At 36.9% G+C, this 26753-nt stretch overlaps 1 protein-coding gene across 10 annotated transcripts in view; it reads left to right on the top strand.

The window, feature by feature from the left end:
- Positions 1-26753, top strand: part of PSD3 (pleckstrin and Sec7 domain containing 3) — a 570605-nt gene that overhangs the window by 284289 nt on the left and 259563 nt on the right. For 9 of the 10 annotated variants that reach the window (XR_009517869.1, XM_060001190.1, XM_060001192.1 and 6 more), the window contains one exon: positions 15417-15506. Coding sequence is in view for 9 of the 10 variants with exons in the window: in XM_060001190.1 (XP_059857173.1) it covers positions 15417-15506 (90 nt within the window). In the remaining variant the exon portion in view is untranslated. Of the gene's footprint in view, positions 1-15416; positions 15507-22268; positions 23160-26753 lie in introns of those variants that run through there. The other variant, XM_060001197.1, reaches the window with a different exon arrangement.

Genomic DNA, 26753 nt, shown 5'->3' with positions numbered 1-26753 from the left:
ATTCTAGTGAAATAAGAGAAAGACAAATATTGTATGATCTCATTTATATGTGGAATCTAAAAAGAAAATGCACACATATAGAAACAGAGCAAATTGGTGGTTGCCAAGATCAGGTATGTGTGGGGGAAATGGGTGAAGCTTGTCAAAGGGTACAAACTTTCATTTATAAGATGGATTAGTTCTCAGGATCTAATAATGCACAGCATGATGACTACAGTTAACAGCACTGTATTTGGAAGTTGTCAAGATCTTCAACGTTGTCACCACACACACAAACATGTAAATATATGGAGAGCTGTATGTGTTAATCTTACTGTGGCAGTCATTTTGCTATATGTACATATGCTGTATGTACATATGTTAAATCATTATGTTGGACACCTTAAACTTATAGAATGTTATATGTCAATTATATCAATAAAGCTGGGAGAAAAGAAAGAAAATGCACTCATAGAAACAGAGAGTAGATAGGTGATTGCCAGGGGCTGCAGGGTGGAGGAAATAGGTAAAGGTGGTCAAAGCTTACAAACCTCCAGTTATAAGATGAATGTGTTCTGGAGATGGTGCAGTATGGTGACTACAGTTAATGATACTGTATTGTGTACTTGTAAGTTGCTAAGAGAGTAGATTTTAAAAGTTCTCATCACACACACACACCAAAGGTAACTATGTGAGGTGATAGATGTGTTAACTAACCTTACTGTGATCAATTTGCTATACATGTGTAGAAAAACATCACTTTGAACACCTTAAACTCACACAATGTTACATGTCGGCTATATCTCAGTAAATCTGGTGGTGGGGGGGGGGAAGAATTAAAGGGAGAAATAGACAATTTAACAACAATAGTTTGAGACTTCAGTACCCCACTTACAAATATCTTTAGAATAACTAGGCAGAAATCAACAAAGCACACTCTGTAACACACTCCGCTCAGCAGCAGCAAAATATGTATTCGTTTCAAGTACACATGGGATATTTTCCAAGATAGAACAAAAACTAAGTCTCAGTAAGTTGAAAAGGAGTGAAAATATACAGAGTATGTTCACTGAGTACAATGGAACGGAATTATGTCATTAACAGTGAAATTTGTAGAAAATGAACAATACTGAATAACAATACTGAATACTGAATAACTATGGGCCAAAGATGAAATTCACAAGGGAAATTAAACAATACTCTGAGACAAATGAAAATTAAATGCAGCATAAAACGTATGAGATGCAGCTCAAGCATTGCTAAGTGGCATATTTGTTGCTGTAATTGCTTATATTTAAAAAGAAGAATGATCTCAAAGCAATAAAGTAGCCTTCCAGTATAAGAAACAAAAATAAAGCAAACTAAACCCAAAGAAATCAGAAGGAAGGAAATAATTTCGAGAAGAAGCAAATAGAGAATAGAAAAACAATAAACATTTTAATGAAACTAGAAGTTTTTTCTTTGAAAGGTCAACAACATTGACAAATGTCTAGCTAGCCTGACCATGGGGAAAAAAAAAGATTTAAATTACTAAAGTCAGTAATGAAAGAGGGTGTCAGCAATTGTATGTTAACAAATTAGATTACCCAGGTGAAATGGACAGATTTCTAGAATGATAAATATTGTTGGAACTGAATCAAGAAGAAATAGAAAATCAAAGTATTTTTCAAAGTATTCTATGAGGACTGTATTACCCTGATACCAAAGCCAGTCAAAACTATCACAAGAAAACTAATATCCCTTATGAATAGCCCTTGTGAACATAGACACGAAATCCTTAAAGAAATAAAAAGGAAACCTAATCTAGCAATATATAAAAAGGACTATACATTATAACCATTTGAGATTTATTACGGGCATACAAGATTGGTTCAACATATGAAAATCAATCTAATCACCTTATTAATGGAATAAAAGAGAAAAGCCACATGATTATCTCAGTAAACACATAAGAAGCATTGCCAAAATCCAACACCATTTCATAACTAAAAAGAAAACATCTAATAAGCCAGGAATAAAAAGGAATTTCTTTAATTCCTGAAAATGAGCTCTATGAAAAACTCATAGCTAACATCATACTTTATGGGAAAGATGGAAAGCTGTCTCCAGATCAGAAACAAGACAAGAATGTCTGCATTTGCCACTTCTTTGTAACGTATTGAAGATTTTATCCAGGGTAATTAGTCAAGGAAAAAAATAAAACATAAGAACATAAGAAAGAAATAGGTCAAATTTTCTCTGTTTGCAGAAGACCTGATCTTTTATATAGAAAATCCTAAGGAATCTACAAAAAAAGAAAAAAAAAATCCAAAAATGATTAGAATCTAAAAAACACATTCAGCAAGGCTGTAGAATAAAAGTTGAATATACAAAGATCATTTGTATTGCTGATACTAGCAATGAACAATATGAAAATGAAATTCATTTCATTTACAATATCAGTCAGAAATACTAAGATACTTAAGAATAAACTTAATATAAGATCAATACATTGACATTGAAAACTATATAACATTGTTGAAAGAAGCCAAATAAGTGGAAAGTAATTTCATGGTCATGGATTGGAAGGCTTAATTTTAAAGTGCCATACTCTCCAAAGTGATCTTCAGGTTGAACACAGCCATTGTCAAAATCCCAGCTGGCTTTTCTTCCCCCCCCAGAAATTTGATAAGCTAATACTGAAATTCAATTACAACTCCTATCAAAATCCCAATGACATTTTTTGCAGAAATAGAAAAATTCATCCTAAAATTCATATGGAATCTCAAGGGACTGTGAATAGCCTAAACAGATTTGAAAAACAACAAAATTGGAGGACTCACACTTCCTGATTTCAAAACATATTACAAGTCTACAATAATCTAAAGAGTGTGATGTTGGCATAAAGACAGAAAATAGACAAATGGAATAGAATACAAAGCCCCCAAATAAACTCTTGCATATATGCTTTAACAGTCTTCAGCAAGGGTGCCAAGACTACTCAATGGGGAAAGGTTAGTCTCTTCAACAAATGGTGCTGGGAATAAAGGATATCCACAAGCAAAAAAATGCAGTTGCACCCTTATACCATATAAAACATTAACTCAAAAGAGATTAAAGACCTAAATACAAGACCTAAAATTACAAAACTCCTAGAAGAAAACATAGAGAAAAAGCTTCATGACATTGGACTTGGCAATGATTTCTTGGATCTGACAGTCAATGCACAGGTAGCAAAATTTAAAATAGACAAATGGGGTTACATCAAACTTACAAGCTTTTGTACACCAAAGTACACAATCAACAAAGTGAAATGACAACCTACAGAATGGGATAAAATATTTGCAAGTCATATATCTGATGAGGAATTAATATCCAGAATATGTAATGAACTCCTGCAACTCTACAACAACAACAAAAAATCAAATAACCCAATTAAAAAGAGGGCAAAGGCTTTGAATTAGACATTTACCTGAAGATACTATACATATAACCAAGAAGCATACGAAAAGATGCTCAACTTTCACTAATCATCAGAGAAATGCCAGTCAAAACTACCTCACACCCATTAGGATGGCTACTATAAAAAAAAAAAAAAAAGTGGCAAGTATGTGGAGAAATTGGAACCCTTATACACTGTTGGTGGGATTGGAACATGGTGCAACCCTATGGAAAATAATATGGCGGTTCCTTAAAAAATTAGAAATACCACATGATGCCTCTATCCTATTTCTGGTTATATATCCAAATGATCTGAAAACAGGATCTCAAGGAGATGTTTGCACACCCATGTGCATAGCAGCACTTACAATAGTGCAGAAGTGGAACCCCCAAATGTCTACCAGTGGATGAATTGTTGAACAAAAATGTATACGTACAGTGAAATATTCAGCCTTAAAAAAGGAAGAACTTATGATGTATGCTACAACATGGATAAACTTTGAGAACACTATGATTTCACTTTCATGAGTTACCTAAATATTCAGATTCATTAGAACAGAAAGTAGAATGATGGTTACCAGAAGCCTGGGGGAGAGAGAAAAGGTGAGTTATTTTTTAAATTTTTTAATTTTTTGTGGTACGCGGGCCTCTCACTGTCGTAGCCTCTCCCGTTGCGGAGCACAGGCTCCGGACGCGCAGGCTCAGCGGCCATGGCTCACGGGCCCAGCTGCTCCACGGCATGTGGGATCTTCCCGGACCGGGGCATGAACCCGTGTCCCCTGCATTGGCAGGCGGACTCTCAATCACTGCGCCACCAGGGAAGCTTGGTGAGTTGTTTTTTAAATGAGTATAGAGTTTAAGATTTGCCAGATGAAGGAGTTCTGGAAATCTGTTTCACAGCAGTGTGAATATACATAACCCTACTGAACTCTGCATGTAAAAATCATTAAGGTGCTTAATTGTTCATGTGGTTTTCTTAACCATATCAAAAAGAATGCAGAGGTGTAAATAACTTACTACAAATGTACAAGAATCAAGAGAGTATTATACTGGCATCAAACCAAACATCTAGATCAGTGCAATAGAATTATGAGTTCAGAAGTAAACCCTTATATTTACAGTCTTCTAATTTTTGACAAGGATGCCAAGGCCATTCAGTGGAGAAAGACTACATATGGTGCTGGGACAACCGTATAGCACATGCAAAAGAATGAGGTTGGATTTGTCTTTCCTACCTTGTACAAAAATTAACGCAAGGGCTTCCCTGGTGGCGCAGTGGTTGAGAGTCCACCTGCCAATGCAGGGGACACGGGTTCGTGCCCCAGTCTGGGAAGATCCCACATGCCATGGAGCAGCTGGGCTCCATGTTGCATTTGACATTTGACACCAAAAGCACAAGCAACAAAAGAAAAAATAGATAAATTGAATATCATCTAGTTAAAAATTTTCTCTGCTTCAAAGAACACCATCAAGTGAAAAGACAACTCTCATAATAAGAGACAGTATTTGTGAAGTGTGTATATGATAATGAGCTTGTATCCAGAATATACAAAGGACACTTACAACTCAACAATAAAACACAAGTAATAAGAAAAGGGCAAAGGATATAAATATGCATTTCTCCAAAGAATATATACAAATGGCCAATAAGTGCATGAATGGATGCTGAACATCATTAGTCATTAGGGAAATGCAAATCAGAACCAGAAGATACCAGTTCACACCCACTAGGTTGCCTAAGATAAAAAGAGCAGGTAAGTGTTAGTAAGGATGTAGAGAAATTGAAACTCTCATACACTTCTAGTGGGACTGTAAACTGGTGCCATCAGTTTCTCAAATGATTAAACATAGAGTTACCATATGACCCAGCAATCCCACTCCTGAGTTATACACATAGAGGAATGAAAACATGTCCACACAAAAACTTGTGCACAAATATTTTTAGCTACATTATAATAACCAAAATTTGGAAACAGTCCAAGTATCTACCAACTTCTGAATGGATAAACAAAATTTAGTATATTTATACAATGGAATATTATTTGGCAATTTAAAAAGTTAAATACTGATTAATGCTACAGTATGGGTGAACCTTGAAAACGTTATGCTAAATGAAAGAAGCCAGTCATGAAAGACCACATTTTGTATGATTCCATTTATGTGAAATGTTCTGCATAGGCAACTCCATAGGGTTTAGTAAATAAAAAGTTTGTCAGTGGTTGCCAGGAGATGGGTAGTGGTGATGGGAAGAGAGATTTGGGGAGTGACTACTAATGGATATGAGGCAGCTTTTTGGGGTGAAGAACATGTTCTGAATTTAGGTAGTGGTGATGGTCATACAACTTTATCAGTATACGAAGAATTATTAAATTATATAGCTCAAAAGGGTGAATGTTATATGAATTATATTTTAATAAAGCTGGTATTTTTTTAAAAGTTATAGTAAGTTGACACTCCATCATATTAAAAAAAACCCTCTTTTTTGCTCCTTGCCCACTTTTCCATAGTTTTATTTTTATGTTTTTATATTTCAGTCTTTTATTGATATTGTTTTATTTGATACTTATTTTAACAAAAATTATGTAAGTTGAAATGAAAGTTTCAATTTCTTATGACTAAAAGACTTCAGGTGTTTAAATATAAATCATTCTAAAAGAAATTTTTATCATTATTAGCAATGCAAAATTGATTAAAAGCAGATAATGTTACAAGTATTTGAATTCACCAAATTATATATTTAAAAACACTTTTGTTCTTAACTGATGATTAAATTACATCCTCTTTTAATTTTTTTAAAAGCAAAGAACTGGAATCACCTGACGTGGAAAATAATTTTTTACCTGGTCATTATTCATTCATTTTCTTAAATCCTTGAAACATATCCCAAAAAAGCATTGCAAGTCATATCAAAATGACTATTGATTATACTTGTTACATTTTACCTTGGGGCACGTTGTTTGATCTGATATACTAGATAAGGATTGGGAAAATTGAGACATTGCTTTTTCAAGACATTTTCTTTTTCAATATAATGTTATTTTCTATTGTGTTGTCTATTTCAGTATAGTGTATTTTCCATTAAAGTTCCTTTCTGTGCTTTAAATTTTCATCAAAACTTAGGACTGCAGATGCAATTTATTCAAATTATAGGAATTATCTACCAAATACATTTAATTGGCAAAGCTAGTTATCATTGTTAAAACATTCATCCAGTCTTTCATGTAAGTGTGACTATATGCCCTCTTTGCTGATGGAAGAGGCAAAGTTTTTAACAAAAGTTATTTAGCACGTTCACTATAATTAATTAGCTAGCACATGTTGGACAGATTGTTCCATGTTGTAAGGCAGAAGGGCAGTTGTGAAAGGAGAAGTGGGAAGTGATTACTTTTTTTTTTTTAACATCTTTTTTGGAGTTTAATTGCTTTACAATGGTGTATTAGTTTCTGCTTTATAACAAAGATACCCCATATCTCCTCCCCTTTGCGTCTCCCTCCCACCTTCCCTATCCCACCCCTCTAGGTGCTCGCAAAGCACCAAGCTGATCGCCCTGTGCTATGCGGCTGCTTCCCACTAGCTATCTATTTTACATTTGGTAGTGTATATATGTCCATGCCACTCTCTCGCTTCGTCCCAGCTTACCCTTCCCCCTCCCCATGTCCTCAAGTCCATTCTCTACATCTGCATTTTTATTCCTGTCCTGCCCCTAGGTTCTAGAGAACCTTTTTTTGTTTTTGTATTTTAGATTCCATATATATTTGTTAGCATATGGCATTTGTTTTTCTCTTTCTGACTTACTTCACTCTGTATGACAGACTCTAAGTTCATCCACCTCACTACAAATAACTCAATTTCATTTCTTTTTATGGCTGAGTAGTATTCCATTGTATATATGTGCCACATTTTCTTTATCCATTCGTCTGTCGATGGACACTTACATTGCTTCCATATCCTGGCTATTGTAAATAGTGCTCAATGAACATTATGGTACATGCCTTTTTTGAATTATGGTTTTCTCAGGGTATATGCCCAGTAGTGGGATTGCTGGGTCATATGGTAGTTCTATTTTTAGTTTTTAAAGGAACCTCCATAATGTTCTCCACAGTGGTTGTATCAGTTTACATTCCCACCAACAGTGCAAGAGGATTACCTTTTCTCCACACCATCTCCAGCATTTATTGTTTCTAGATATTTTGATGATGGCCATTCTAACTGGTATAACGTGATACCTCATCATAGTTTTGATTTGCATTTTTCTAATGATTAGTGATGTTGAGCATCCTTTCATGTGTTTGTTGGCAATCTGTATGTCTTCTTTGGAGAAATGTCTATTTAGGTCTTCTGCCCATTTTTGGATTGGGTTGTTTGTTTTTCTGGTATTGAGCTGCATGAGCTGCTTGTAAATTTTGGAGAGTAATCCTTTGTCAGTTGCTTCATTTGCAAAAATTTTCTCCCATTCTGAGGGTTGTCTTTTTGTCTTGTTTATGTTTTCATTTGCTGTACAAAAGCTTTGACTTTCATTAGGTCCCATTTGTTTATTTTTGTTTTTATTTCCATTTCCCTAGGAGGTGGGTCAAAAAGGATCTTGCTGTGATTTATGTCATAGAGGCTTCTGCCTATGTTTTCCTCTAAGAGTTTTATAGCTTCTGGCCTTACATTTAGCTCCTAATCCACTTCGAGTTTATTTCTGTGTATGGTGTTAGGGAGTATTCTAATTTCATTCTTTTACATGTAACTGTCCATTTTCCCAGCAGCACTTATTGAAGAGGCTGTCTTTTCTCCATTGTATATTCTTGCCTCCTTTATCAAAAATAAGATGAGCATATGTGCGTGGGATTATCTCTGGGCTTTCTATCCTGTTCCATTGATCTATGTCTCTGTTTTTGTGCCAGTACTATACTGTGTTGATTACTGTAGCTTTGTAGTGTGGTCTGAAGTCTGGGAGCCTGATTCCTCCAGCTCTGTTTGTCTTTCTCAAGATTGCTTTGGCTATTCAGGGTCTTTTGTGTTTTCATATAAACTGTGAAAGTTTTTGTTCTTGTTCTGTAAAAAATGCCATTGGTAGTTTGATAGGGATTGCATTGAATCTGTAGATTGCTTTGGGTAATATAGTCATTTTCACAATGTTGATTCTTCCAATCCAAGAACATGGTATATCTCTCCATCTGTTTGTATCATCTTTAATTTCTTTCATCAGTATCTTATAGTTTTGTGCATACAGGTCTTTTGGCTTTTTATGTAGGTTTATTTCTAGGTATTCTATACTCTTTGTTGCAGTGGTAAATGGGAGTGTTTCCTTAATTTCTCATTCAGATTTTTCATCGTTAGTGTATTAGAATGCAAGGCATTTCTGTGCATTAATTTTGTATCCTGCTACTTTACCAAATTCTTTGATTAACTCTAGTAGTTTTCTGGTGGCATCTTTAGGATTCTCTATGTATAGTGTTATGTCATCTGCAAACAATGACAGCTTTGTTTCCTCTTTTCAGATTTGGATTCCTTTTAATTCTTTTTCTTCTCTGATTGCTATGGCTAAAATTTCCAAAACTATATTGAATAATAGTGGTGAGAGTGGCCAGCCTTGTCTTGTTCCTGATCTTAGAGGAAATGATTTCAGTTTTTCACTATTGAGAACGATGTTGGCTGTGGGCTTGTCATATATGGCCTTTATTATGTTGAGATAACTTCCCTCTATGCCTACTTTCTGGAGAGTTTTTATCATAAATGGGTGTTGAATTTTGTTGAAAGCTTTTTCTGCATCTTTTGAGATGATCATATGGTTTTTATTCTTCAATTTGTTAATATGGTTTATCACATTGATTGATTTGCGTATACTGAAGAATCCTTGCATTCCTGGGATAAACTCCACTTGATCATGGTGTACGATCTTTTTAATGTGCAGTTGGATTCTGTTTGCTAGTATTTTGTTGAGAATTTTTGCATCTATGTTCATCAGTGATACTGACCTTTAGTTATCTTTCTTTGTGACATCTTTGTCTAGTTTTGGTATCAGGGTGATGGTGGCCCCATAGGATAAGTTTGGGAGTGTTCCTCCCTCTGCTATATTTTGGAAGAGTTTGAGAAGGATAGGTGTTAGCTCTCCTCTAAATGTTTGATAGAATTTGCCTGTGAAGCCATCTGGTCCTGGGCTTTTGTTTTTTGGAAGATTTTTAATTACAGTCTCAATTTCAGTGCTTGTGATTGGTCTGTTCACATTTTCTATTTCTTCCTGGTTCAGTTCCGGAAGGTTGTGCCCTTCTAAGAATTTGTCCATTTCTTCCAGGTTATCTATTTTACTGGCTTATAGTTGCTTGTAATCTCTCATGATCCTTTGTATTTCTACAGTGTCAGTTGTTACTTCTCCTTTTTATTTCTAATTCTACTGATTTGAGTCTTCTCCCTTCTTTTCTTGATGAGTCTGGCTAATGGTTTATCAATTTTGTTTATCTTCTCAAAGAACCAGCTTTTTGTTTCATTGTTCTTTGCTATTGTTTCCTTCATTTCTTTTTCATTTGTTTCTGATCTGACCTTTATGAGTTCTTTCCTTCTGCTAACGTTGGGGTTTTTTTTTTCTCTAATTGCTTTAGATGTTAAGGTTAGGTTGTTCATTTGAGATGATTGTTGTTTCCTGAGGTAGGATTGTATTGCTATAAACTTCCCTCTTAGAACTGCTTTTGCTGTATCCCATAGTTTTTGGGTCATCGTGTTTTCATTGTCATTTGTTTCTAGATATTTTTTGATTTCCTCTTTGATTTCTTCTGTGCTCTCTTGGTTATTTAGTAGTGTATTGTTTAGCCTCCATGTGTTTGTATTTTTTACAGATTTTTTCCTGTAATTAATATCTAGTCACATAGCATTCAATTGGAAAAGATACTTGATAAGATTTGAATTTTCTTAAATTTACCAAGACTTGATTTGTGACCCAAGTTATGATCTATCCTGGAGAATGTTCCATGAACACTTGAAAAGAAAGTGTATTCTGTTGTTTTTGGATGGAATGTCCTATAAATATCAATTAAGTCCATCTTGTTTAATCTATCATTTAAAACTTGTGTTTCCTTATTTATTTTCATTTTGTATGACCTGTCCATTGGTGAAAGTGGAGTGTTAAAGTCCCCTACTATGGTTGTGTTACTTTCAATTTCCCCTTATGTATTAAGGTGCTCCTATGTTGGGTGCATAAATATTTACAATTGTTATATCTTCTTGGATTGATCCCTTGATCATTATGTAGTGTCCTTTTTTGTGTCCTGTAATAGTCTTTTTTTTAAAGTCTATTTTGTCTGATATGGGAATTGGTACTCCAACTTTCTTTTGATTTCCATTTGCATGGAATATCTTTTTCCATCCCCTCACTTTCAGTCTGTATGTTTCCTTAGGTCTGAAGTGGGTCTCTTGTAGACAGCATATATATGGGTCTTGTTTTTATATCCATTCCGCCAGTCTATGTCTTTTGGTTGGAGAATTTAATCCATTTACATTTAAGGGAGTTATCAGTGTGTATGTTCCTATTACCATTTTCTTAATTTGAGAGGGGTTGTTATTGTAGGTTTTTTCATTCTCTTGTGTTTCCTGCCTAGAGAAGTCCCTATAGCATTTGTTGTAAAGCTGGTTTGGTTGTGCTGAATTCTCTTAGCTTTTGCTTGTCTGTAAATGTTTTAATTTCTCTGTTGAATCTTGCTGGGTAGAGTAATCTTGGTTGTACATTTTCCCCTTTCATTGCTTTAAATATGTCCTGCCACTCCCTTCTGGCTTGCAGAGTTTATGCTGAAAGATCAGCTGTTAACCTTATGGGGATTCCCTTGTATGTTATTTGTTATTTTTCCCTTGCTACTTTTAATATTTTTTCTTCGTATTTAATTTTTGATAGTTTGATTAATATCTGTCTTGGGTTGTTTCTCCTTAGATTTATCCTGTATGGGACTCTCTGTACTTCCTGGACTTGATTATTTCCTTTTCCATATTAGGGAAATTTTCAACTATAATCTCTCCCAGTATTTTCTCAGTCCCTTTCTTTTTGTCTTCCTTTTCTGGGACCCCTATAATTCGAATGTTGGTGCATTTAATATTGTCCCAGAGGTCTCTGAGCCTGTACTCAATTCTTTTCATTCTTTTTTCTTTATTATGCTCTGTGGTAGTTATTTCCACTATTTTATCTTCCAGGTCACTTATCCATTTTCCTACCTCAGTTATTCTGCTATTGATTCCTTCTAGAGAATTTTTAATTTCATTTATTGTGTTGTTCATCATTGTTTGTTTGCTGTTTAGTTCTTCTAGGTCCTTGTTAAACTTTTCTTGTATTTCCTCCATTGTATTTCCAAGATTTTGGATCATCTTTACTATCATTCTGAATTCTTTTTCAGGTAGACTGCCTGTTTTCTCTTCATTTGTTAGGTCTAGTGGGTTTTTAACCTTGCTCTATCATCTGCTGTGTGTTTCTCTTCCTATTTTGCTTACCTTACTGCGTTTGGCATCTCCTTTTCGCAGGCTACAGGTTCATAGTTCCCGTTGTTTTTGGTGTCTGCTCCCAGTGGCTAAGGTTGGTTCAGTGGGTTGTGTAGCCTTCCTGGTGGAGGGCACTGGTGCCTGTTTTCTGGTGGATGAGGTTGGATCTTGTCCTTCTGGTAGGCAGGACTGCATCCAGCGGTGTGTTTTGGGGTGTCTGTGACCTTACTATGATTTTAGGCAGCCTCTCTGCTAATGGGTGGGGTTGTGTTCCATCTTGTTAGTTTTTTGGCAAAGGGTGTCCGACACTGTAGCTTGTTGGTCGTTGAGTGCAGCTGGGTCTTAGCGAAGTCAGCTCTCCCACTTCAGAGGCACAGGCCTGACACGTGCCTGGAGCACCAAGACCCTGTCAGCTGCACGGCTCAGAAGAAGAGAGAGAGAAAGAGAGAGAGAGAGAGAGAGAGAGAGAAAGAGAAGGAAAGAAGGAAAGAAGGAAGGAAGGAAGGAAAAAAATAGTTATTAAAATTAAAAAATTATTAAAAAATTAAAAATAATAAAAAAGAAAGAGCAACCAAACCAAAAAAGAAATCCACCAATGATAACAAGCTCTAAAAGCTATACTAAGAAAAACAAAAAAAAGCATAATAAAAAAAACTGACCGACAGATCCATAGGACAAATGGTAAAAGCAATGTTATATAGACAAAAATCACACAAAAAAGCATACACATACACACTCAGAAAAAGAGAAAAAGGAAAAAAAAAAAATCTATATATATAAAAAAGCAAGAGAGTAACTAAATGAATAAACAAATGTACCAATGATAATAAAGTCTAAATACTAAACAAAGGTAAACAAACCAGAAACAAATTAGATGTAGAAAGCAAACCCCAAGTCTACAGTTGCTCCCAAAGTCCACCCCCCTTAATTTGGGATGATTCGTTGTTTATTCAGGTATTCCACAGATGCAGGGTATATCAAGTTGACTGTGGAGATTGAATCCTCTGCTCCTGAGGCTGCTGGGAGAGATTTCCCTTCCTCTTCTTTGTTCCCACAGCTCCTGGGGTTCAGCTTTGGATTTAGCCCTGCCTCTTTGTGTAGGTTGCCTGAGGGCATCTCTTATTTGCTTAGACAGGGCAGGGTTAAAGGAGCAGCTGATTTGGGGGCTCTGACTCACTTAGGCCAGCGGGAGGGAGAGGTATGGAATGTGGGGTGAGCCTGTGGCGGCAGAGGCCAGCGTGACGTTGCACCAGCCTCAGGCACGCTGTGTGTTCTCCTGGGGAAGTTGTCCCTGCATCACGGGATTATGGCAGTGGCGGGCTGTACAGGCTCCCAGGAGGGGAGGTGTGGATAGTGACTTGTGCTTGCATACAGGCTTCTTGGTGGCTGCAGCAGCAGCCTTAGCGTTTCTTGCCTGTCTCTAGTGTCTGCGCTGATAGCCGCGGCTCATGCCCGTCTCTGGAGTTCGTTTAGGGGGTGCTCTGAATCCCCTTTCCTCGCACACCCCAAAACAATGATCTCTTGCCTCTTAGGCAGATCCAGAATTTTTCCTGGACTCCCTCCCCACTAGCTGTGGTGCAGTAGCCCCCTTCAGGCTGTGTTCACGCAGCCAGCCCCAGTCCTCTCCCTGGGGTCTGACTCTGAAGCCTGAGCCTCAGCTCCCAGCTCCCATCTGTCCTGGCTGGTGGGTGAGCAGAGAAGCCTCTAGCGCTGGTGAGTGCCGGTCGGCACCGATCCTCTGTGCGGGAATCTCTCCGCTTTGCCCTCTGCACCCCTGTGGCTGCGCTCTCCTCCGTGGCTCTGAAGCTTCCCCCTCCCCACCCAACCCCTGTCTCCACCTGCGAAGGGGCTTCCTAGTGTGTGGAAACATTTCCTCCTTCACAGCTTCCTCCCAGAGGGGCGGGTCCCATCCCTATTCTTTTGTCTCTGTTTTTTCTTTTTTCTTTTGCCCTTCCCAGGTACGTGGTAATTTTCTTGCCTTTTGGGAAGTCTGAGGTCTTCTTCCAGCATTCAGTAGGCGTTCTGTAGGAGTTGTTCCACACGTAGATGTATTTCTGATGTATTTGTGGGGAGGAAGGTGATCTCCATGTCTTAACTCCTCCACCATCTTGAAGGACTCTCTGGGAAGCGATTACTTTTAAGACACACAGGTGAATCTGTTCTCAGGCAGATGTGTATTTTTTAAGTTCTGTATAAATACTCCCTTAAAACTATCTATGGTTTTGCATTCCTTTTAAAGTCTTTGTCTCCAGAAATATTCTCCACCAACTTGAAGAGTACTGTTCTACCCTATTCTTATTCTTTTATGCATAAAATAGGCTTGCAGAGCATGCCTTTTATTCATACGTGTATTGTGTGCAGGGATGTTACTATGTTGGTGAACTTTGTGTTCAAGTGAACTTGACCACCCCACTTGACCACATTTACCAGAAACTCCCTGCCTGTGCACTTGTGTTCTATCAATACATCCCTCTCCTGCACGCATGATGGGTTTCTGTTGGTGCCCATATTCAACCTCAGAATACTTTACAACTGGCAACTTATACTAGTTGATTGGAGCTGGCATTGGAGGCAATTCTCTGTCCTAGCAATTTTATTAGTTTTCTCAGTCAGCACACTTGTATCTTTTCTCTTTTTACAGTTCAGATTTTTAAATTTTTGTTTATTAATGAGGTTTTCTTTGGTTAAACTTATTATCCTTAAGTCAGATTGGAAATGTGTTTGTAGACAGTCCTCCATGGGTCTCTTGCTTTTCTTATATTTTGTGAACTGAAGTTTGGTTGCCTTTGATCTGGTTTGTTTTTTCAGTGTAATTCCTATAGTGAGCAGTATTGGAAGACGTAGTGATTCCCAGAGCAATGGTTAGATTTGCATATGACCTTGGAAGATAAGAGCTGGTTTCTCACTTTAGAGCAAAGGGATAGGTATGGTTACTGCCCCACTGCAGGGATTCATGTTCCCAAATCTCAGGGTTTCTGCTGTGTGTGCAGGTGTCAGCTGGCCCCACTTAAGTTGCTCTGTGAAAATTGGGACTCAGGGAACTGGAGCAAGAAAACACTGGGATTCTGTCCACTTCTGTTGTGATAAATTCCTGTGGTCCTGCTTCTGACTGCATTCAGCAGGTTGTGATAGACTAACTTGTTAGCTTGAAGTAGTAGGCTAAAATCTCAGGTCCTTCATTGTTCTTGGCAATAGGTAGGAAATACAAATAAAGAAGCAAATAAATAGCTATCAGAGTTCAGTTCAGAAATGTCATTTTATTCATGTTTTTCCTTTAAAAACTACATTATATATTATTTTTATAAAAGTAGCATAGATTTTTCAGATTTTATCTTAGGCTAAAATAAAGCTTTAATGTAATTTTGCTATTCATATTTAATGACAGTTTTAAAAGCATAATAAGCCATCTGTTTTTTCATATGCATATAAACTTGTATGTATATATATGCATATATTGGGGTGTGTGTGTTTGGTTTTGAAAAACCAAATCAGTCTTGCTTTGCTTTATCACATTTTCAAGAAATAATCTTAATTCCACATATGCCATCATGATGTATTATTTGCCTCTATTCCAGAATATTGGAAAGAAGATGACCTGCCAAGAGTTCATTGCAAACCTCCAAGGGGTAGATGAGGGTGGTGATTTCTCCAAGGATCTACTGAAAGTAAGCATTGAAATACTGGTATTTATTTATTTATTTATTCATATATTGAAGTATAGGTGATTTACAATATTATATTAGTTTCAGGTATACAACATAATGATTCAATATTTTTATAGATTATACTTCATTTAAAGTTATTATAAAATATTGACTATATTTCCTTTGCTGTACCATATATTCTTATAACATTTTTTTTATGCTTAGTAGTTTGTACCTCTTAATCCCCTACCCTTAAATACTGGTTTTTAAAATATGCTTATATTTTCTACTTACCTTTTAATCTAAAATAGACTAAGATCACTTAAGTATTTTGTTTTTTTCTTTTAGTTTTATTGGTGATGTTTCTGTTGGGCATTGTCCTTGATGCGTCAGACTGCAAAGTACCCTTTGATTAATAATTCCTAAAAGTCCACATTGTAATTGATAATACTGAGATAATAAGTAGATTTGGAATAATTGCTGATACAAATAGTGGGCATTTTTTGATTTACTTGACTGTCAGAACTTGAGAAAGATCACAAAGGTATATTCCTTATGGAAACAAAAAGCATTTGCAGACACTAAAGGAAGGAGTTCTGACTCTTCAGTTCCTAGTCAGAAATCCACTCAGGTCATCTCTGGAAAGAGATTAAATTAAATCTGAGTAATTGTAGATTTCCTGAATTATTTGCACTCAGCTTTATTATTGGTAACAATTAGCATCTTTTTCCCTCTAGTCAGATTGTTTTCTAGGAGACAGAAACATCAACTTTGGAATTCATAGCATCCTGCAGCAGTATAAATGAAATGTGCATTTGATCAAGTGATTGATAATGGATGTGAATATTTTAGAAGTTCAGGATAAGATGTGTATGTTGAGAATGTGATTTTTACAGATTTCTGTTTGATTCTAACTTTCTTTTTAAAAACTTTATACACATGTATATTTCTTTTGGATTCAGTTATTTTGACTGAATTTGCTAAGAAGGGCAGCACATTTGAATCATGGTATAATATGGAAATGTACCAGCTGAAGGATAAGTCCTTTATTATGTTTTTTTGTGACTTTTAAACTACATAATATGTAGAATCAAGTTCTGCCAGATTTGGAAAGACATATATACTTTGAAAAATGAAAGAAGGTGTAAAAATGGCATTATGAGATTCCAAGTCTTACTGGCTTTAATTGCAGCTCATTAAAAAATTATATTATGAAAAAAGCAGGAAGAAATGTATCTTCAGCTTACTATATAAGGAAGGTATTTTTTAAGCCTTTTCTTTATAGAATAAATGCTGCCGTTTCTGAAGCTACAATTCCAAATGGGAACGGGAAGTAAAAGGTGTTGGATTGAGACTTAATAAATATGTTCTGTGCATCCATGGAAGTTATACAGTACACACATGTTAACAGGTCTTTTTTCAGTCTAGTGGTACTAGCATGGAAAATAACAGTCTTTCTAGGAGAGGATTTGTGAGGCTTTTATCAAGTTATGTCAGCAATGAAAATTGACAGGTATAATTTTTACAATGAAGCTCTTAGACTTTAGTGGTAGGCTTATGGTAACGTTTGTGACTGTGGGTACATAGTGGGCAGATTTAGAGCATGTTTGATGGAGCTTTCTGAACCAAATGTAGTTAATGTACAGTGCAGTGGCTACCATTCTCCTTGGGGTAAACATGTTCTTTGATTTAGTCAGCGAAGAATTTGCTGGCTGATTTGTCACAGTTGTACAGTTTGAGATCACGTTTACAAATCTCAGGGAAAAATATGTGTTATACTGTTCTTTATTTACTGTGTGGGAAGATGACAGTGAAGTGACACTGAAAATGACAGTGGCATTTAGCATGGAAATTGTCAAGTAAAATATTGATTCCTTTTTATAACAAACCCCAGCCACTCACCCATCCAAGAGGAGAGTTTTCCATTTCAGTAGGAATCTGGATTTTATTGCAGTTTCTTCAAACCGTTGGTTTCATTTCACTCTTCTGTGTGGCCAGCCCTCTTCCCTGCTCCTTCTCCCTTTCCCTCCCTTTCTGCCTCCCTCTTTCTTCCTCTCTGTTTCTCTTTACTTCTGTCTTTTCCTTTCTCCTTTGTTTTCTCTTTCTCTCTTCCATATCTTTCTTTCTCTCCTCCCCTCCCACCAGAACTCTCTCTCTCTCTCTCTTTCAATAGCTAACTCTTCATTCCTTGTTGAGATAAATTATTGGGTGGAATATTAATTGGCATTTAGTGGGACAATATTATACACATGCCACACAGACAGATACATACGTACAGATAAACACAAACATGTTTGGTATCATCTTACAGGTTCTGACTAACCCCTTTCTGTCTTCTGCCACCCCCTCCCCAACTTAAAAAATTACAGGCATATCCTACATGCAGTTTAATTTATGACGTAAGGTATTTAAAGTTACATGGATCAAACCAATAAATGGTTATTGCTACATATTGACCTTATTACTTTTAGATTTCTTTGGATCAAAAGTAGCATTTGGATTTATGTCTGTTGTTCAGATTTCTTTGGACCGGAAGTAACATTTCAACTTACATCTGTTCAGTGTGGTTGCGTAGTCAGGAATATTTATTGAAGGTCCACTGTGTGTTCAGGTGTGGACTTGGAGAACGTGTCAGAACCAAATGGGCCCCTGTCCTCAGAGATCATAAACTACTGAAAACGATGGAGGGTCCTTTCTCCCTTAACATGGACAGTTATTCCATACTAAAATAAAAATATAAACTGAATTCTGCTGTTGTCAATGGAAATGGTTACAGAAAAATAGACCTTAACGTACTTAAAGGTATGCACAATGAGGAACTTGTTTCAAGCCTTCAAATTCAGAGACTTGAGTTAATATTTTGCTTTAAATTTGCCTTAAGGTACATGAAAAGGATAGATAATGGTATATTGAGCCCTTTTTACAATTTACAATTCCACTGCTGTTTCCCTTTTCACTCAAATGACCTAAAACAGATACATGAGTATATGAGTGCTTTGTGCAAATAAGAGTTCTCCCCCGACAGGTTGCTTAGAGCATAAGTTATAGATATCTATGGCATAAAATGGAAAAAGTTGGGTACCAAAAGACAGCCAGTGATAGAATATTATTTAGGTTCTTTAAACTTGAAACTGGCTGGGAGGATGTGATGTTTGAGATGGGTCTTCATTTGAAAAATAGGTACAGTTTTAGTAGGAGACTTATTTTGATTTTTATTTAGGTTAATATTCCACTTCATCTCCCCCCCCCCGTTTCCTCTCCATAGACATTAATGTTCTTTCTTTCTTTCTCATAAGCACCCCTGACTATTTCCTCACCAAATCAAGACCAAACTATGCCAAACCATCTGGCGTGTTTTATGGCTCCACAGGGCCTCCCCATCCCAATGCTTGGATGTGGTTTGCCTTCAGGCATCATTGGGGATGAGGTGGAAAAAGTTCTGATAGATTTAATAGGACATCCCTAAAACCCTAATAAAAATCTTCAGGACATAAATAGAAGAGGATGAGAATGTGAAATGTGGGCCAGCTCTGGGTTGGAGGCTGAACTTCCTGAGAGACATGAAAGCTTGAGGATTATGACTATGGTCTTGGGAACTGTACGACTGGATTCCAGTCCCAGCTCCTCTCTCTGATTAGCCTAGTGATTGTGAGCAAGTTCACTTAAACTTTGTCTCTTGATTTCCTCATCTATGAAATGGGTGGTTTTATTAGCACCCACCTCATCTAGTTGTTTTAATAATTGAATGAGTTAATAATATATAAACTCTTTAGAGACCTAGCATGTGTTAGGTATTATAAAATTATTTTTAATATTACTTTATTCTTTACCTATCTCAAAGTGGACTGGACAAGGACTCCACCCCTTCCTGTGAGTATTTGGACCCAAGGTGTTTTACATGTCCTAGGGTTGAGTGGGATTAGCGTCAGTAGACAAGACCTCTATCCCCCATCCCTTTTCAGCCTAAACACACACATCATCTTGGTCTTTAACAGGAAGCATTTGTGACCTTGACCTTGAGCATTGCCTCCTTTTGTGGTAAGATTTTTAATCCTCGTCATTTATGGCTTCCTTTCTTTCTAAAGACTTGTTGGTTCCAAAGAATGGCCATTGAAATCCTTCACGGGAGGCATTATTCAGTGAAGTCTGTCTTGACATTCTGTAGGCACCTGACAATGAACCTTGGTTAACCGTATGTTTTCTGCCTTTTTACCTTGTTAGCAACAGTGCCTTTCTCTTGCACCTTATCCCTCTTGGAACATTTTTATACCTTAGGTTTGGTTTGGGTATTGGATGCTGCAACAGCGAAGAGACTAAGGAGAGTTTGGAATTAAACTGGTCCTGAGATCATGAAGAACCTTTGAGGAAGCAAATAAGTTCTGGTCCTCTTAAAGATCCCAAGAAAATCCTGGGATATTAATGGGGATGTGAATTATTTGAAGTGACTTCAAATCCCTGGGGAAGAAGTGTTGCTGTATGTCTCCCTGCTCTGTGCGTTCTCCAGATAGAGAGCCCTGGGTCAGAAGGCTCATCGGTTTAACGGTCTTGCCCGTCAGTTTTTATAGATTCTTGACTGTGTTATCCTGAGGATCTCTTCCACCCAGTCTCATCAGGGGCAGATTCTAAGAACTAGTGAGAGTGTTGACATGTAATCATATGCATGTTTCTGAAGCGCTTTGTAGAATAATCTTTAAAAATTTTCTTGATCATCCTCTATCTCATGCTCCAAGTGTAGCACCTTGCTTCTTTGCCTTTCTGTTTCCCAAGTTTTTTTCTTCTGAGTTTCCTATTAACCTCTATTCTTGATTTTAACAGAAAAGCTACATTTGAATCTTTAGTCCAGTTTGCTTTTCATTTCTAACTTTGGTTAGAAATGGTACATTACATGTTGGAAGAGACTTCGGGACTTTGGGGGTGACTACCAGTTATTTACATGTCTAGAGGGGAAGTAGCCATTTCATAATATATTTACATGAAAGAAGAGAAGAAACAATAGGAAATAAGAGAAAAGGAGCCAGTGAAAAGTGGCATAGGAGCGCACTGGGTGAAAAGTCAGTCAGTTATTGGCTGCACAATAATATCATTTTGAAGAGCTCCAGACTGAATATTTTTAGCAATGAAACATGAAACCCATGTTTTCTATCCGAGCTTCCTTATTGCCCCCTACCATTTGATACTCAGACAATGGTCTCCTTAATATTTTTGTCCTGGTCATGGTTAGGTTTATATTTTTTTTTCCTTGAGCAGCAGTTGAATTCAGTAGGTGCCAACAAGAATTAGAAGAAAAATACAAATTTAGGAGTTTTTACATCATCTTAATTATAGAGAGGACAAACAAGAAAACGCCCAAGTCTTTCAAAATGATTTTAATATAACTAAAAAACAAAACTGAATACATTTTGCAGAGTATTTTAAAACATACCTTCTCCTAAATCAGCTTAAATACACAGGTAGCTTTAAGAATAAAGCAAGGTAAATAATCTTGCTTGGGTAAGTCAATGACATGTCCCCCTTTCAGGCTATTGCTTATGATTATATGTTTGACTTCAGAGTATTTTTCAGAAATTTAATTTTTTTTTAGAAATTGTTTGCTTCCATCTTTCTTACTTGGGAATTTATTAACTCTGAAATTAGTTGCAGTCTCTTAAGGGAGACCAAAAGTTTTTTCACTCTCTTAGGTTTGTAGTTAATGGTGAAGTGTGTGTGTTGGGGGTTTAGGGGGTGTGGGGTAAGGGGGAGTAGTAATTAAATTGAAATAGTGTAAATCAGTGTGCCTGGCTTAGTGGAATTCACATGATTCATTCCACTAGTGGAATAATAATAGTGAATTAAATTGTTACATATTCCAATTCAAGAACATGGTATATTTTTCCATCTGTTTGTGTCATCTTCAGTTCTTTCATTAGTGTCTTAGAGTCTTCGGAGGCAAAGGAGTCTTTGCCTCCTTAGGTAGGTTTATTCCTGGGTATTTTATTCTTTTTGATGCAATGGTAAATGGGATTATTTCCTTAATTTCTCTTTCTGATCTTTTGTTGTTAGTGTATAGAAATGCAACAGGTTTCTGTATATTGATTTTGTATCCTGCAACTTTACCAAATTCATTGATGAGCTCTAGTAGTTTTCTGGTGGCATCTTTAGGATTTTCTATGTATAGTATCATGTCATCTGCAGACAGTGACAGTTTTACTTCTTCCTTTACAATTTGGATTCCTTTTATTTCTTTTTCTTGTCTGATTGCTGTGGCTAGGACTGTGTTGAATAAAAGTGGCAAGAGTGGGCATCTTTGTCTTTTTCCTGATCTTAGAGGAAATGCTTTCAACTTTTCACCTTTGAGTATGATGTTAGCTGTGGGTTTGTCATATATGGCATGGCCTTTAGTATGTTGAGGTTTGTTCCCTCTATGCCCATTTTCTGGAGAGTTTTTATCATAAATGGATGTTGAATTTCATCAGAAGCTTTTTCTGCATCTATTGTGATGATCATATGGTTTTTATTCTTCAGTTTGTTAATGTGGTGTATCACATTGATTGATTTGTGAATAATTGAAAAATCCTTGCATCCCTGGGATAAGTCCCACTTGATCATGGTATGTGATCTTTTTAATATATTATTGGATCTGGTTTGCTAGTATTTTGTTGAGGATTTTTGCACCTATGTTCATCAGTGATATTGGCCTGTAATTTTCTTTTTTAATCAATATTGTTAAAATGGCCATGCTACCCGAGGCAATCTACGGATTCAGTGCAATCCCTGTCAAAATAATAATAGCATTTTTTTTCACAGAACTAGAAGAAATAATTTTAAAATTTATATGGAAACACGAAAGACCCTGCATAGCCAAAACAATCTTGAGAAAGAAGAAGAGAACTGGGGGAATCACATTCCCTGACTTCAGACTATACAACAAAGCTACAGTAATCGAAACAGTATGGTACTGGTGCAAAAACAGATACATAGATCAGTGGAACAGATTAGAGAGCCCAGAAATAAACCCACACACCTATGGTCAATTAATCTATGACAAAGGAGGAAAGATTATACAGTGGAGAAAAGACAGTCTCTTCAATAAGTGGTGCTGGGAAAACTGTATAGCTACATGCAAAAGAATGAAAGTAGAACATTCTCTAACACCATATACAAAAATAAACTCAAAATGGATTAAAGACCTAAATGTAAGACTGGATACTATAAAACTCCTAGAGGAAAACCTAGGCAGAACACTCTTTGACATAAATTGTAACAATATGTTTTTGGACCTGTCTCCTAAAGTAAAGGAAATAAAAGCAAAAATAAACAAATGGGACCTTTAAACTTTAAAACTTTTTCATAGCAAGGGAAACCATTGAGAAAACAAAAAGGCAGTATACTGAATGGGAGAAAATATTTGCAAATGATATTATCAATAAGGGGTTAATACCCAACACATATAAACAGTTCATACAACTCAACATCAAAAAAACTAACAATTTGATTACAAAAGGGTGGAAGACCTGAATAGACATTTTTCCAAAGAGGACATGCAGATGGCCAGTAGGCACATGAAAAGATGCTCGATATCACTAATCATCAGGGAAATGCAAATCAAACTACAATGAGATAACACCTCACACCTGTCAGAATGGCTGTCATCAAAAAGAACACAAATAACAAACGTTGGCAAGTGTGTGGAGAAAAGGGAACCCTTTGTACACTGTTAGTTGGAATGTAAATTGGTGTAGCCACTGTGGAAAACAGTAGAGAGGTTTCTCAAAAAACTAAAATTAGAACTACCATATGACCCAGCACATCCACTCCTTAGCACATATTTAAAAAAAAAACAAAAACACTAATTTGAAAAGATACATGTACCTCACCATTCATAGCAGCATTATTTACAATGGCCAAGTTATGGAAGCACCTTAAGTGTCCACCAGCAGATGAATGGATAAAGAATACGATGGAATACTACTGAGCCATAAAAAAGAATGAAATTTTGCCGTTTGCAGCAACATGAACAGACTTGGAGAGCGTTACGTTAAAGTGAATAAAGTCAGACAGAGAAAGACAAATCCAAACACTGTATGCTGTATCTAAAAAAGACAACAAAGTAGTGAAAAAAGAAGCAGATTCGGGCTTCCCTGGTGGCGCAGTGGTTGAGAGTCCGCCTGCCGATGCATGGGACACGGGTTCGTGCCCCGGTCCGGGAAAATCTCACATGCCGCGGAGCGGCTGGGCCCGTGAGCCATGGCCGCTGAGCCTGCGCGTCCGGAGCCTGTGCTCTGCAACGGGAGAGGCCACAACAGTGAGAGGCCCGCGTACCGCAAAAAAAAAAAAAAAAAAAAGAAGCAGATTCACAGGTACAGACAAGAAACGAGTGGTTACTGGTCGGGGGTGGGGGGGGATGGCAATATGGGGGTGGGGAGTGAGAGGTACAAACTGTTGGGTGTAAGAAAGGCTCAAGGATGTATTATACAATATAGGGCATAGAGCCAATATTTGGTAATAACTGCCAATGGAAAGGAACCTTAAAAATGATATAAAAAATTTTTTTAGAAAGTTAAAATAATTGTTACATATTCTATTAGTTAGAATCCCAATAAAATGTTACTATTTAGATGTGTTTGTTTTCCTTTGCTTTCCCAAAAAACAGAATTTAGATGTGGTTCATTTAAAAGAAGTTTCTGAAAATGCATGTATCCATTACTTAACATATGTAGTTGGCTGAAACCATTGTATGTTTTGTTTTAAATGCAATTTTCTTATTTGCTATTCTTAGGAAACAGTAGCTTGTGAAAATGATGGAGAAATTAGCCAGGAGGGTAGCACTTAAACAAACAGATCCAAAACATCAAAAGAGAAAAACACATTTTAAATAAAGGTTAATGTATCTTGTTGGAAAAAGGAAGAAACGTAATTAGGAAATATAAAAATTATACTATTCAGGTTCATAACCATTAGGCTTTTAATCAATTACAGTTGTATATAGGGGTAAGCAAAAAAAAAAAAAAAAGATTAAACCATTAAAGATGGTTTAACCAGCCATTAAAGATTCAAACAATTTTGTAAAAGCTCGAACTCTGAAAAGTACCTGTTTGCACGTAGTGACAGCAAGAGCTGTAGGATTTTTCTCAAAAAGAGAGAGCAAAGCTAGCTCAGCTTTCAGAGTTCCATTGACCTATCTAATTTGACCCTTTCAGCTAGGGAGAAGATTAACAGTTTAACACTGACAATTGCCCTATTTTTCTTTCTACCAAAAGGCTGACCCTAAGCAGCATTTCTCCCCCATTTTGCTCTCTCCTCTTTCATCTTTGCTTCCAGTGTTATCAAATTAGGACAAGTATAAATGGGGAAATCTGAGTAAGATCGGGGTTTTCAATGTCAGTACTCTGGTTGTGATATTGTACTGTAGTTTTGCAAATGTTACCATTGGGGGAAGCTCGGTAAAAGGTATAAGAAATCTATTATCTCTTACAACTGCATGTGAATCCACAATTATTTCAATAAAACTTTCAGTGAGAAGGAAGTTCCATTTCCCTCCGTTCAGCCAGAGATTTAGGCATCATACAAGGATGAGTTTCATGAAGTTTTCCTACTCTTTCAAACTTTACTGCTCTTTCATTACTCTTTCACAGCAGTGAGTGTCACGATGCTTAAGCTTAAGCTATAATGGTGTAGCAGCATTAAAAACAGTGCTTTTAAGAAAAAGGCGATGGGGAATTATTTTAAAGAGTTGAAAGGCAGAAAGTCACATGAGTCCATTTAAAAAGATTATTATTATTACTCTGGGATCTGTGGAGAATTGTTTGAAAGGAAGTGGGAGTGAAAATGGGGAAGATGGTGAAGAAATGGTTGCAGTTGTCCACACGAGAAGGGTTGGCGGCTAGGACGTGGGTGGCGACAGTAATAAGGGAATGATTTTAAATTGTTTTGAGATGTTATTAGCATTTATGTTACTAAATTATTTTCCAAGTTGCCCCTCTGTCCCTTCCTATATCACCTGTGTTCTAAACTGCATGAAATAAAGAGCAATAAAAAGTAGGAAGAGCCTGTCTGCTTCTTCTGAGTTAATGCTTGGTCTTTGTGCCGCTTTGTGCCTCTGTGAAGACCTCGGCCTGGCCACGCAGGCTTTTCAGTTTTCTCGTGTGTAATGTGGGTAGTAAGGCCTTCCTCCAGGAGTGATTGTGAGGATTGGCAAGTGCATCCCCGTGTTGTCACATGGCTCTCGTCTCTGTGACAGGGTTGTGGGAGTCCTGGGCTCCACACCTGTCCTCTTGCTGCTGCTGATGAGTGATGGCGCCTCAGTCATGGTTTCTTGGTTTGTAAAATGAGATATGTGGGCCGTGCCCATAATTTTCAGGTTTTCAGTTCAGGCTCCTTTTAGCCCACAGTATCTGGGGTCACCTTGCCCTGTCCCCACTCCCCACTGGGACCAGAACTCCTTGCTCTGTTTTTTTGTTGTGCTCAAACTTACTCATGTACAGTGTCTTCTGAGCAAAATATTTTGTAGCAGAGAATAAGCTGGAAAAACTCTATACGTGGTCTTTACGGATTCTCAGTCTAAGTATTAGGAGTGTTCTTAATGTCATTTTTTTTCTTTGTAAACTCAAATCACATCACTCAAGTTTTAACTTTTATGTTATATTTATTGGTTCAGACAAGTATGTATTTAATAGTGAAAGTTCAGATTTAAATTCAAGAAAATTACCTTTGTTGTGTCAGCATTCTCAAAGGATTACTCCTGAAGAATTATATGAGAGGAAGAAACAGGCCACAGTCTGAAAACAGTCTGAATTTTTTATAAATGAAAAGCCTGAAGTGAATTCTCAGAAATACTTGATCTGAGTTATATTTGGAGTTTGCAGTTGAAAATAGGAACTGAGGGGTGGTATTTAAGTGTAGCTAAAAAAAGAGCATCAACTGTTGCCTGGAGTAGGTGAGCTTTCTCCAAGAGAAGGTCCTGGAGACCTGGTAGCAACAGTCTCTATGGAGGAAACGGGCTTGAATGCTTATTCTGGTATAAGCAGGAGAGCCTTTTAAGAGAAAAGCTATGTTAGCAGCTTTTTAAGAGAAAAGCTTTAGAGGTTCTGGCTTAAAATATGGAATGTAGCTTTGTTCAGTAAAACGAATCAAGCTGAGGTGTGATACAGGGTTCGTGGTGTGTTTCTGCTCTGGTTTCCCTGTGGAGATCTGGTTGCAGGCTGTTGCTTCCAGTCACGTGCTGGCCTGGACAGACAATGCTGCTGCTTCTGGTGTAGTTCAGACCTTGAATGGAAGACGGTGACGATGAGG

The sequence above is a fragment of the Delphinus delphis genome, chromosome 21 (assembly GCF_949987515.2).
Source record: "Delphinus delphis chromosome 21, mDelDel1.2, whole genome shotgun sequence".
Lineage (NCBI taxonomy): Eukaryota > Metazoa > Chordata > Mammalia > Artiodactyla > Delphinidae > Delphinus > Delphinus delphis.
This window is presented reverse-complemented; position numbering and strand designations above follow the sequence as displayed.